Below are 13,670 nucleotides of genomic sequence, written 5' to 3'. Positions count from 1 at the left end.
TTTTTTTTGACTGAGTGTTTGTCTGTTACTAAACAATTGAAAATACCTTGTGATAATTTATACAGCTACAAGCATTTATATCTGCTTAGTGACTGGCTGGTTGACTATTTGGATGTCAGTTCTGCTAAAATACATATATAAATGGAAATAAGAATAATCTGTAAGCCTGAGAGCATTTGAACAGTATTTGAAAGTTACTCTGGACTGCACAGTCATACTCACTATTTCACAATCTTGTGACTGCAACACTGTCCTTATAGACTGGCTAGAAATGAGGTGCATAGACAGCAATTACAAGAACAAAAGCACAGTCTTTCTAAGTAGTGAATCGCTGACCAAACTCTACACCAAAATTATTATAATAACAGAAATACAGATTTTCCCCATGAAGCATGACAGAATTTGACTATTTTTGTTTTGGAAAAAAATCATAGATTTATGTACCTTCAACGGAATCATCAGGACTTAGACATGTTGGAGAAATGGGATGACAAACACTTTACGATACTCAACAAGGACAAATACAGAAATCCTGCACCTGGGAAGGGAGAACCCCTGTATGACACAGGCTTGGGCCACACAGCTGGAGGGCAGTTCTCCTTTGAGGGCTCACACAGAGAGCAAGCAAAGCATGAGCAAAGAGTGTGCCCTGGCAGCAGACGATGTCCAGAACTCCCTGGGTATAGCACTGATGGAACATTATGAGGAAAATCCTCTATTAACAGAGGCATCAAAGCCAGGTGGATATAGGGAAGTCCACGGGGACATATGAGATGTACCCAACAGTGCTGAGGGATGTACCCACAGGCTGCTGGCACTGTGAGGCCCCTCTCCATCATCTTCATGGCAACCAAGGGAAGTTTGGGCAACCAAGAGAAATGTCACTGCCATGTTCAAGACAAGTCAAGGAGGATAGTTTAGAAAAACTATAGGCTGGTTGGCCTCACTTGACATCTTGGGGACGTTATAAAAAAAGTCCTCAGCAGAAGCCATTATCAAGCACACAAAGGAAAGGAAGGTGAATGGGAATATTCAGCTTGGATTTAGCAAGGGCAAACCATGCCTGGCAGATCTGGTGGGTTTTTTACAATGGGCTCAAAGAATTGGCATCAGAGATATATAATCAAGCAGGTGGCTTAGCACTAGAGACAGTCTTCAGGGATCTGTACTGGACTGATGCTGTGCACTGTATTTACTAATAGCCCGGACCTGTGGATAGATCACACTTTGCGAGTTCATAGATACAAACTGGGGGGGAGTGGTAAGTTTTCTGCAGGGCACAGCTGCTATTCAGAGACAAACTGGCAGGCTGAAAAAGTGGACCAAGCACATGTGCAAATGCAGGCCTGCATTTGGGATAGAATAATCCTATGCAATAGGACAGTCTGGGGGTTGACTGGCTAGAACATATCTTTGTAGAATAGGGCCTTGATTCATGGTGGAAAGCAAGCTGAATGTGGAGGATTGTGGACCAGGGCAGAACTTAAAGGGTTAACAAAGCAGTGGACATTGCCAGAACGTGGCAGAAAGTGGGAGGAAGTGTCTACGATGCGCGTGGAGCCAAAGGTCGAAAGACGCTGATAGGTGCAAAGATGGACATTATTTGTTAATAGGTAGAAATATGCATACTGTAATTTTATAGGGCCAAGTATTGCTTGTTGATAGGTTGAAGATGCTTAGCTCACAGACCAGCAACAAAACTAGTTCCTCTATAAATAGAGGTTTTAAATAAATAAATGATTCTCTGGTGACCAGTGGGGGTGTCTGTGCCACAATTGCTACAGCTGAACACTAATCAGCAGCGTGGAGTAAGTTCAATAGCATTTCAGGCCATATTAACAAGAAATGTGTCTACCAGAATGAGGGAAGTGATTATCTTTCGTTGAGCACTCAAGAAACCCTCAGAGTGCTCTTCCTCCTCCCATTCAGAGCACTATGTCCAGATTTTGGAGCCCCAATCCTAAAAAGGCACTGACAAAACCACAGCAAGTCCAGCAGAGGGTCACCAGAATGGTTAAGGGAAGGAAAAACACGGTACGTGAGGAACTGCTTTGCTCAGCCTCAATGAGTGAACACTAATTGGAGATTGTATCACTGCCTTCCATTACATAAAGGGAGGACAGAGAGAAGACAGAACCACTACTCTTTGAGGTGCACACTAACAGAACTGGAAGCAGTGGACACAAGCTGGAACACAGAAGATTCCAATTTAGAAAATTTTTCACTGCTACAGTTGGTTACATATTAGGCCACACAGGAAGAAGTTATGGTTTATCCACCCGTGGAGAAGCACAAAAGTAAACTGCCAAGGTCCCTGAGCTATGTGATATAACTGCACTTGCTTTGAGTGGGAGGTTGAAATAAAGACCATCAGAGGGTTAAATTAAAATTACTCCATGATCTTCCCTGTTGCTTTTTCATGTACCTTTTCCAATTCTGTGCTATCTTCTTTGACATGGGGAGTGGGAAGGAAAGAGAATTAACAAAAACATTTAAGACCTCGGTGTCTCATGGTAAAGTTTTCCTCAGCTTCTTAATTTGTTCCCAGCATTCTTTACTTGCTTTCTTTAACTGCTACTCTATCAATATTTCCTCAAAGCTGCCTTCTATAATTCTGGAAAATTTTGAAGTGGTGAGTCAGTTCTACTTTCCTATCAATTTATTAACATTTTTGTACTCATGAGACCCATTTTGTAGATAACCACAATGAGTTTCATCTGCCATATTTATCCCTCAGTCATTCAGCATTGTAAAAATTCTTCTCCAGTCCTTCACAATATAATCAGCAAACTGTCACCTCACTAACCGTTCATTTTAGGCAAATTATTAATTCTGTCACACAGTGCAGTCTCTGGGACAGATAACTGCAGTTTTATTTTTCATTCTTTGACTGATTATTTCCTCCATGAGGACTTTCTATCTTACATGAAGACAATTTAATTTCCAAAAGTTCTCGGTAAGAAATCAGTTGTGCTTGGATATCCAAGTGAATTCAAATACATCAATCAGGTCTTCCTTATCATGTGCTTGTTTGCTTATCCAAAGGGCTCCAAGGTTTTCTAACGTATGATCTTTTGTTACAAAAACATGTGACAACATAGCTATTGTATTTACTAATTCCACCTGAGAAAAAGGTTCTCTTAATCTGTCCATTTGAATAAAATCTTCTAGTATCATTCTTCCATTGTTGTTTAGCCATGCTGGTTTTCATTTGGACTTCTTGATATCTTACTTCTTAACTGAACAGTTTGCACCTGTGCCTCCAATAGAGCATCTTGGAATGATCTCCATGTGGTCTCCACAGTTTTAATTTTCACAGACTCTTTCCAGAAGTTATTCTTTATCTTCTAAGATAACTCTACCTGTTTTCTCATGTAATTGTTTCCTGCCCATGCAACCTCTCTACTATTATCTTTGTTATTGCTTCTGGACAGTGACCAATTTTCATTTTATGAACAGTCTCAATTACTGCAACTGTAAAAGCCAAATTGTTATAGCTAATAAATAAAATAACTAGTCAAGAGAATTTATTTTGTCACTAAAGTAAAAAATCTGCAAAAATACCAATTCAAACTAATATTAACTTCAGCCATTTTGCTCAGAGCAAAGTCTTCTGTGATCACTGTGTTTTTTCGTTGGGTAAGATGGAAAAGCAACCCTAATGTCTCCAATAACAGAACACTTAAACTGCAGTGAGAACAAGGGTAATCAATTAATTTGTAATATTCACTTTATAAAAGGGACTTGTAACACACTATAATTTTAGACACATGTGCACACATTATTTCTCCCTGCCTCCTCCACCTCCAGTAGTTTCTGGAAGACTTTCACTGCACAACAATGGTATCACTTTTGCAATCTCAGTGCAACAATTAACACTTGAATAAGATCCTTAGAAAAAACTATGGAATCTACCTTATCTCTGTTTAACTAGCACAAATTCAAAGGTAAATACCTTTGAAAAGGAGGAGTCTGAAATATGGCTGAAGAGACATTCTTATCTCCATTTCTCTAGCTGTTTAGAGACTGAAGACTCACAATGCCATCTCACATTAGTGAAAGACAGTCTCATCAACAGTGAAACAAAACTTGATAAACTGTGGTTACTAACTTCCTGACTGAAAAACACCTGAATCTTGTTTAAGCTATGGAATTTCTACCCAGTCAAGTATATTTAAAACCACTTGGGTTAGCATGGTCATCATTTCATAAAACAATATGGGGGGGGAAAGAAAGAAGAACAGCAAAAAAATCCAACCCCAAGATAATTTGAAACAACATCTTTCTTAATTACAGATAGAAGAGCAATGTCAAGTTATCCATAAATTGTTAATCTGTTTTATTTTCAGAAGTGCAATAGTACGACAATGAATGCCCAATGTAAAAAAAAGAAAAAACAGCTTACAAAACTCTGACAATAACAGACTATAGAGGACATCCATTCAGTTTAACTTAAAAAATCTTCTGCTAACTACATGAAGAGATTAAAGTACCAGCTTCCCACACTTAACATTTAAAAGCATTAATCAGATGCCACAGTTATTAAAGTTAGATAAACCCCACTATGAGTTAAACGAATAAAAGCCTTGCATTTTTCATGAAACCTTTCCAATACTGTCTTCTAATGAAAAAAAAAAGTTACAACAAATAAGAGCTGTGGCATGCCTGGATTACAAATATGTTTTCCTTCTTACCATTTATTTCCACATTAAAGAAGGCTGAAACCCTTTCTTTCCCTGAAGAGCAGTACCTGAATGCATTTCTTTTTTCACAAACCCTTCTGTTCCATCTCTGGCAATTACTCATCCTTTCTCTTTTTCCACCTACCACCTCACCCAAGTTTGCACCTAAATTTGCAAAGAGTATGAAAAAAAACCCCAAAAACCCCAAATCAAAACAAACCAGATGTCTAAGATGATAGTTTCTTGGAGTTACTTTTATTTTTTCCTGGGCCTCAAATGCCACCCTTGAAAACTGCAAGACTACATAACATAACTGGAGGGTAACACTGCCTTTTTGATTCAGAAACATGAAACTTGTGTGTCATTCTAAGAAATTAACAAAATCCCAAAGCTGAAATAAAAAATTCTTACCTGGAAGACTTGACTTGTTTGATACTACCCCTTCAACCCGTTCCTCTTTCTCATCACAGGGATCCTCTTCATCAGATAGTACTAAGAAAGCCTCTTTTGGCAGACTTTCATTGCTTTCCTGCTTGGATGGTGAACCCAAACAGTTGTCTATTTTTTCTTCTAAATCTGGGGCTGTGTCATCCACTGGAAGCAGAGAACTTTTAGAAAAACAGCTCAGATCATCTTCAGCAGGGGCTAGTTTTTCCAAAATTGGAATAATTTCATCTGTTTCCATAGAGTCAGTATTGTCCAAGATACTTTGACTTGGCTCATCTAATGTCTTCGGAACAGCGGTTTCTGAAAGACCTGCACTGCCCTCTTGTTTTTCCTGGTCAGCTTCCATACTGCTAGAGATGGCTGCTTCTCCAACAGCCTCTTCAACAGTAACTACTTCAGTCCTCTTTTCCCCACTAGGTGAACTGGAATTAACGGTTATATTATTTGTTTCTCCCTTTTCTTCAGAAGAGTCAGTAATATCATCGACTGATTTACTTTCAGCTTCCAATGGGATGTCACTCTTTCTTTGGTCCAAATGATCTTTTGTATCATTTTGTTCATGGAAGTTGTCTTTATTGCTACCAAGCACTCCATTTTCTGCCTCACAAGCTACTGCAGTAACAGTATCTTTATCTTGCTCAGGAGTAGTATTTTCTGGAGACAGCGTTAGAGGTTTGGATTCTATGTCACTGACTATGTTTCCTGTCCTACTTTCAGGGCTTTTGGCCTCACTAATTTCATCAGAAGCTGTTCTTTCTTCTTCAGAGTTAACACACAAGTCAACTATGCCATTAACTTCCTTCTTGTCCTCCATACAGTCTGAATTGCTTAAAGGGGAATTTAAATCAGAATCTCCATTCTCATGTTTTCCATTTAACAGTTTCACTTCAGTTGTCTTCAACAGCTCCTCTTTAACCTTATAGACAGCTTCAAGTTGTTGTCGATCGCTTACTCTCATTGTTTTTCGCGCTTTAAAGACTTTTTTCTGAGGTTCATCTGTGCTATCCATCTTGACCCTTAAAAAAAGGTTCAGAAAGAATTGTGAAGGGAAAAATTTATCATCATTATCTTAGTACTACTCCTGTAGCACTTAGCACATTTTAAAGTAACCAGTTCAACTGTATCAACAAAAACAAAGAAACAACTGTCAACACAATTAAAACACTACCTGACCTCACAAAAAGGGAATTCAAGTTTCTATACATGTTGCACAAATACCTGTATGCAAAGATCACAGAAATCACACATTAGACAGCAGTAGTCTGACTACACATTTTAGACTAGATGCCTCAGATACTGTACTAAGGCAAGAGTCAGCAGCCTTTCTTCTCATAAAAAAGTAAAAATAAATATAAACTGATGGACCAGGAATATTTTTATCTTTCTAAAAATATGTAATTTCATGAGTTTCAAATAGAATTAACAACTGGGGTAAATGACAGGATTTTTATATCAAGTTACTTTAAAAAAAACATTATATAGAAAGAATTTCTGAACGTTTCATTAAGATGCTTTCTTTTGTATAGATAAAACACACTTTCATCTTCCCTATCTATACAAGGGTTAACTGAACTTGGGTTTTTAAAGCACTTTCATTCAATTTGCAATAATATTTTACTAAGACTATTTTTGGCCATAAAAACTACAGGTGTTGCAGCACCTTACAGAAAAATTTTCTCTTTCAAGGAAAATGGGTGGTTTTGCCCTCTGTACAATTATATTCACTCCATTCACCCACACAAACATTAAGAAAAACAAGAACATTTATTAAAAAAAATTAAGAAAAATGATAGAAAATCTATTTTATCAAACCAATAAATGGAGAGAAAATCAGCATTACCTAAGAATTTATAATGATTTTGTTGAAATACAAGAAAATCTTATTTAATTTGTTTCCATTAAACAAAGCAAATCCACAGGGATTTTTAAAATAGTTTTCCCCCACAAGGTCTTGCTTTAGGGTCTAGTTTTAAAGGATCATATCGGTAATATTCAGAAGCAGAAAGCAGTTAAGGAAGTTGTTACACACTAAATGTAACTCAAGAACTAAGATCGTGATTCAGCTGATGTTAACCAATTTAGCTCTACAAACCATCATAAGTCACTCCTGTCTAGGATACAGCTTTTATTAAGTTTCTCAAAAACATGCAAAAAATTAACTTGGGTAACAGTAGTTAAAAGACAGAGCAAGTAGAAAAAAAAAAATCAGGCAGTTATCTCTATATGATTTTTTTCACCCACAAGCACCAGATAGGCAATGTTTATAACACTGATACAGCAGAATTATTAGACAAATGATGTATTTTAAGTATTTAGGATGATTCATTTTGCATCATCCCTCAATTCACTTTCATTCACAGAGCTGAGAAATTAATTAATAAACTGCATTTTGTCTTTTCAGGTGCAATATAAATTATTTTTAAAATTTTACTGATAAAAGAAAGCAGGACTATTGAGAACATTAGCTCAAATCGATGGCTTTGTGTAATCACAAGTTCAAGAGCGTTTGGACAACCCCCTCAGGCACATGGAGTGATTCTTGGGGTTGTCCCATGCAGGGTCAGGAGCCGGACTCAATCCTTGTGGTCCCTTCCAACTCAGGCTATTCTACAATTTTATGAACTAAGTCACAAAATTCAGAAAACAGATTCCACAGCCTCTAAGTAACAATTTGGCTCCACCCAATTTTGCAACCAACTTTTCCTCCAAGTTTTATTTAGGCAGTCCTAAGAGTGTCCTTTAGCCTTCTCTTGAGCGATTAAAGATGTCAAGTTCTCTCAGCAGCTCAAGCTCCTACCATTTTGGTCTGCTGGATTTTTCCTAGTTTACTTGGAACAGTTTGCTTATGAAGAAAATTACTTAACATTTATCCTCAACTGCAATATTCTACATTGTAAGATAACAATATATATTCTAAGGTACAATATGAATTCAACTACCAAGACAAACTCTAAACCCCACAATCATGACTTTACTTTACAATCATAAGGCTTCTTTTACGCTTAGTTAACATGACCTGACAAAACCAGGGACAAAGCAGAAAGCAACTTTTTGCACTTCCTATTAATGCAACATTGAGCTTCCCTTCCACTTTATTACAGTTCTTTTCTGCAAGACAGTCTGGAATTTCTGTATTTGAGTTACTGACAGTACTTAGTACTTGGACACTCACATTCAGGAACAGATCACAGAATCACAGAATATGCTGAGGTGGAAGGGACCTACAGGGATCATCGAGTCCAACTCTTAGCCCCGCACAGGACCGTCCCCAAGAGTCACACCATGTGCCTGAAAGCATTGTCCAAATGCTTCTTGAACTCTGCCAGGCTTGGTGCTGTGACCACTTCCCTGTTCCAATGCCCAACCACTCTCTGGGTGAAGAACCTTTTTCTAATCTCCAACCTAAATCTCTTGACAAAATGTTGTATCAGCTCTACTTACAGACTCTCAATAATACCATTAAGATATACATTTTTGCCAGTCTTAACTAGATTTTCTGAACCAGATCGTCAATTAGTGCATGGCCACTACTGGGAGCAAAACATAACATGTATAGAAACACTGATCTGAAACATCAGTTTACTTGTTCTTGGAAAATGTTCTCATCACATAGCCATTTTCAATCAGATGAAATATGAAATCCAGGTAAGCTGTTAATGCCTTTCCAGAGCTGCCTGTATGCTAAATACAGTTTCTTCATGTTTCTTCAGAAGAGAACATATTTAACACAGGAATTCTAGACCCAAAGTTACAAAACGCACGTAAAAACCTCTAGTATTTCTGAAGTGCGCGGGCAGTTTTTGAAAGCACATCCCTTCCGTCTTCCCAAAAACTCAGCATGTAAGGCACATTTTTTCACATCGTTCTAAAAGCATATGTCATACCGCCATGTAATAGAATACCAACAATCATACTCATGTTCCACGCATATAATCCCCTACAACCAACATGTATGCTCTTGCAGATTTTTATCTTGTAGAGCCAATTTGGAAAAAAAAAATAGAAAATGCCAGGTTTGGCTAGCCTTGAATAATTCCAAGGCTCCTAATAGGTGACTCATGAGTGAGAGTCTACTGTTAGAACAGTATGAGAATATAGGGCCTTTGCATCAAAATTACAACAGACAAATAGTTTAATCTCCCGGACTACAATGCTTCCTTTTACAGGCATTACAAGAATTTACAAAAGATATCATAGTATTCATATTCTTACTTTTCCTGTCACCAAAAGATATACTAACAGATTAATATAACATTTACAAACAACTTAAAATCAGATTTATAAGTGCATCACTTTGTAATCAAAAAATATAAAATATAACTTAAAAGAATGTAATATTTTCTGTTCTAATTTCCTTAACTACCTAAGCAGTTTTTCACTCATATTTTTAACATAAGAGTAAATACAGAGAAAATGAAAGACACTTCATCTTAAATTTACCAAGAATAGCAGTCTCAAAAAATCAAACATCAGAATACCTTTATATTGATGCATCCTTATTTTTTCTTAAAAAATACTGAAAAAACCAGTTTAAATTTCTAATATGTTTAAAAATTATGTTTATTTTTTATCTTAGGACATTATTCAAAATCTAGTTAAAAATAAAGCTCTTATACAGTTGTAGAAAGAACCTGCAAGAAAAACAGGCTTCTCAAAATTCCATTGTTAGATGGTTATTTGAGTAACTCATGCATATTTTCAGCTCAATCCCACAATCTTTTGCAACTAAAAAGTATTCAATAAAAGCTACTAAAAATATTAAATAAAAGCTACCCTCAGTGACAAAATTACAAGCACAGATGAGATGAACTAGCGTTTAGTGCTCATCTTTTAACAGCGAAATATCACGTAGCACAGCAGAGCAGCCTTGAAGTGTTTCCAGCCATACCCACAAGGGAGCACAGTGCAGCCAAGGAACAGATCTCATGTGAGAGCTGAGTAAAAGAAACAAATCAATCGGTAACCAGTCCAGATAGGTTTGGTCACACCTGTGCAAGCCAATCAGGCGCCATCTGATAAACACTGCCTTCCAGCCTCTCAAAGGGGCAAGGAGGCAGCCCTTCAGAGAGCAATGCCAGGGCAAAGCTACCTTGCAGAAATAAAACATTTTAAATTACTAGTGTTCTAAATGAATGTATTTGGGTAATCTCCCTTAATACTTAACATTAACAAATCTAAGCTACTTTTGCTCATCTGATGCTTGGGTGTTTTCTCTTTTTTTACTCATCATGTGACCAAGTCACAAGGAGGAAATGAGTGGCCCAGGCACCAAGCCAATGGAGGGGCATGTTTTATTTCAATTAAAGGCATTTGTACAGAACAGCAAAAAATGACTCCTGCATGTAGAGCTACATGTATAAGGGTTAAAAGCTGTAAATAAGGTGGTAGGTTTTGGGCTGATTTTTTTGTTATGATTTTTTAAACTGAAAATTCAGTTTTGAAGTATCAACATGCACATATTTTCTATATTTTTTTTTTGTTTAGATATGAAAATTCCCTTTTTCATTTTAGGCTTGAAAGTCATATGCACTTCAGCATGTGAGACGCAAACACAGCGTTAGGCACCTCCCTCCAATACTTGAAAATTTCCTTCTCATGATGAAATGTGTGCCGCATGGCACAAAATGCTACATGGCTGCCAGTGCAGCTAGGAATATGGGGAGGTCTCTTCTCTAAGCCAATTAAAAAGTTTACCCTCTATTTCCTTATTTTTTAAATTATTATTATTCTGCAGACAGATCGCAGCTCTAAAGTAACAAAGGAAGGTATTAGATGCTCTGGATAAGCCTATGATCATGTGCTCAGGTAAGCAGCCCATGAGCTGCTCCAAACGTTAAGCCAATCAGCAAGGAGCTGCCTGAATCTTGCCTAGTAACAGGCAGCAGACAAAAGGAAGGTCATGGAAACACGGGGGGTGGGAGAAGCTGCAATCTAAACAATAGTGCACAATGGGGTTTGCATAATATCATGGGTCTAGAACAGCACAGGTACAGGGTTCCTGGGGGGCTTGCAGAGCTGGCCAAAAGCACGGCAACCATAAAACATTTGCCAAAGCACAAGAACTACATAGATGAAGGATAGTTCACTGATCATGAACATCAGTGCTCAAATGCGCAAATCTACTTAAAATCTACTTAAAATACGGCATAGCCAAATCAAGGAAAGTGAGGCAGCAAATGGTCATGAGTATTTTGTTCTAGGTGGAGAGCCTCAGAGAATGAAAGTGGTGAATAGAACCTACCTTTTAAGTTATGGTTCATAAAAAGCAGTTTTCAGTTGAATTCCTCCACACCGATGATATAAGTTTTCAGAAATTTAAAAATTATTTTCAAAGAAAAAAAATACTGTTTGTGACCTATTCTTACAGAACATGTGCTGAAATAACATGCCGATAATTTGTTTTTCTACCACTAATACAAGTCAACTGATCTAACTGAACAGAAGACAAACCACCAGCCTAATGATCTCCATTTACAACTATGCCTTTGCTTTCAAACGTAATAAAGAAAGCAGAGGCCATGATTATCATATGTGCAGATAATATTTCTTCTAGCACACCACAGGTGATTTGAGTTTTCCTCCCTTTTAGGCTACAGTTAGTGTTGGCTGAAAGTGAAAGAAGGATGTACAGTTATCTAAGAAAAAAATTCCGTCGCCCTCCTGTCCTATTTCCCCTAGCTGCACGGGCAGCAAGACCAGGTAAACGACAATTAAGCAGCCCCCTAGCTAATCTGTCCCCCCCTCCAGAGGTGCGGGGCGCGGGCGGCGCGTTCCCCCGCGGCGCAGCCCTGCAGTGCCGCCGCCGCTCCCCAGGGGGCGCCGCCACACCCCGTCGGCCGCGGCACCGCGGGGGGACGGCCGACAGCCCCGCCTCCCATTGGCTGAACGGAGCCGCCGCGCCACAGCCAATCAGGCGGGAGCTCCTAAAGTTCTACCTAGCAACAAGCCCCCACGCGGCGGGCCTCGCGCGCGGGCACGGCCGCGGGGGCGCGCGTTAAGAGAATGGGATTTTCCAAACGGCCCGATGGAAAGTTAAGGGCTTTCCGTGAGACCTGGAGCTGCGCAACAGCGCTGACCCAAGAGTGCGAGGCACACGGGTGCACAGACGTAATAAAGAAGAGGTGTTTAATGCGCAAGAGCATTTTTAGGCGGTTTTAAGATCACTAAATTCTGTGATGTTGACTGTTGGATCAAAAAAACTGCCGAGATCCAACCTGGGTTTAAGTACGGCAGCTGGAAAGCTTTCTTTTCTTCAGATGCCATGCAGCACGTGTGCTTTTCTAGTATCCCAGCAGAAAATCGGTGTTTTGAGACAAGTGCAGTATGACCTTCTGCCTTGAAAGCAGAGGCCGTTCTCCCCCACCCTTGCAAACTGCCTTCTGAAGTTCAGCAAAACACTTAAGTACACGTGTGTATCTACGCCTAAGGAAAACACCCAAATCTATGGGTTAAAGGCTTCTGAAACCAGAGTAAACTCGTGGTACAGTTTCAAACAGGTTAGTCTCGTGTACTGTATGTGATGGACAACTTCATGTAGAAACTTGAACTACATTCTTGTCACTGTGGCATTACTGTGAATTAAGCAGTTGTCTTGTGTCTCTTCTACCTCAAGAGAATACTACTGCCTTTGACATTGGCTTGTGAACCTGTTTCTCAAACCAAATTTTTTACTGTAGAGCTTTTTTCCCCATGAGGCTGCAGTGCCTTGTGGGAAAACTAGATTCCTCTTGGGGGAAAAAATTGACTGTCAGGCCCATTTACACAGCTAAGATATTTCATCTCCTGATGGTTTTGCAGAATTGTCCTTATGTGTTCATCAGGTTATGCCTTGATAACTACTACGTGTAAAACACATACTCTGGAACATGGAAGAATGGAAAACGTGGAGAGTCTTTCCTAGACAACTTTTACAAGCAACTCAAGTGCCTCAGAAACACCTATTCTTTAGCATGTGGACCTTAACCCGATTCTTCAAGGAGAGTTTTGTCTTTTTCCATAAACTAAATGTTAACAGCTATTTAGATTATTAAACTAGTAAAACTGCTTGTCTGGAACTCAGCAACAGGGCTGTGATAATGTGTTCTCTTACTTCCCACAAGTGTTAGAGACTTCAACTTTTTATCAACAAGTCAAAACATTAGCTTTCAATTCAACTGTGAGATCTCCGAACACTAAACAAGTACTGCTGTTTGAAATACCAGTAACAGCAAAATTCAGCTTTCTTATAGACTGATTTTTTTTCAGCACAAGCTTAAACACTAAGTATGTTTCTTTCCCTAGAAAAAAAAGGATTTACTGAATATCTATGAAGTTAATTAGTGCATTTAAGATACATTTGTGGAGTATTATTATACACAGTTTCAATGTTATACTGCAGTTCCAGCTTTGGCATAGGATTAACAGTCACTGTTATCCTTAAACAGGAGTAGGACCTACAAATTCCATAGAAGTGGACACTAACTGCCAGAACACATCTACAATAAAAAACTTACTCAACTTCTGATATTCCAAACATAAGACCTGAACAACTTGAATTGTTCA

General features: G+C 38.5%; 1 protein-coding gene across 9 annotated transcripts in view; it reads right to left on the bottom strand.

Moving 5' to 3' along the window:
* The window catches only part of ATF7IP (activating transcription factor 7 interacting protein), an 85,203-nt gene that overhangs the window by 41,268 nt on the left and 30,265 nt on the right, over window positions 1-13,670 (bottom strand). For 8 of the 9 annotated variants that reach the window (XM_051784133.1, XM_051784132.1, XM_051784135.1 and 5 more), the window contains one exon: window positions 5,094-6,145. In XM_051784133.1, coding sequence (XP_051640093.1) covers window positions 5,094-6,138 — 1,045 coding nt within the window. In that variant the 5' untranslated portion in view covers window positions 6,139-6,145. Of the gene's footprint in view, window positions 1-5,093; window positions 6,146-11,370; window positions 11,975-13,670 lie in introns of those variants that run through there. The other variant, XM_051784137.1, reaches the window with a different exon arrangement.

The sequence above is a fragment of the Manacus candei genome, unplaced genomic scaffold (assembly GCF_025592945.1).
Source record: "Manacus candei isolate 608988 ecotype Guabito, Panama unplaced genomic scaffold, ASM2559294v1 h1tg000018l, whole genome shotgun sequence".
Taxonomy (NCBI): Eukaryota; Metazoa; Chordata; class Aves; order Passeriformes; family Pipridae; genus Manacus; species Manacus candei.
This window is presented reverse-complemented; position numbering and strand designations above follow the sequence as displayed.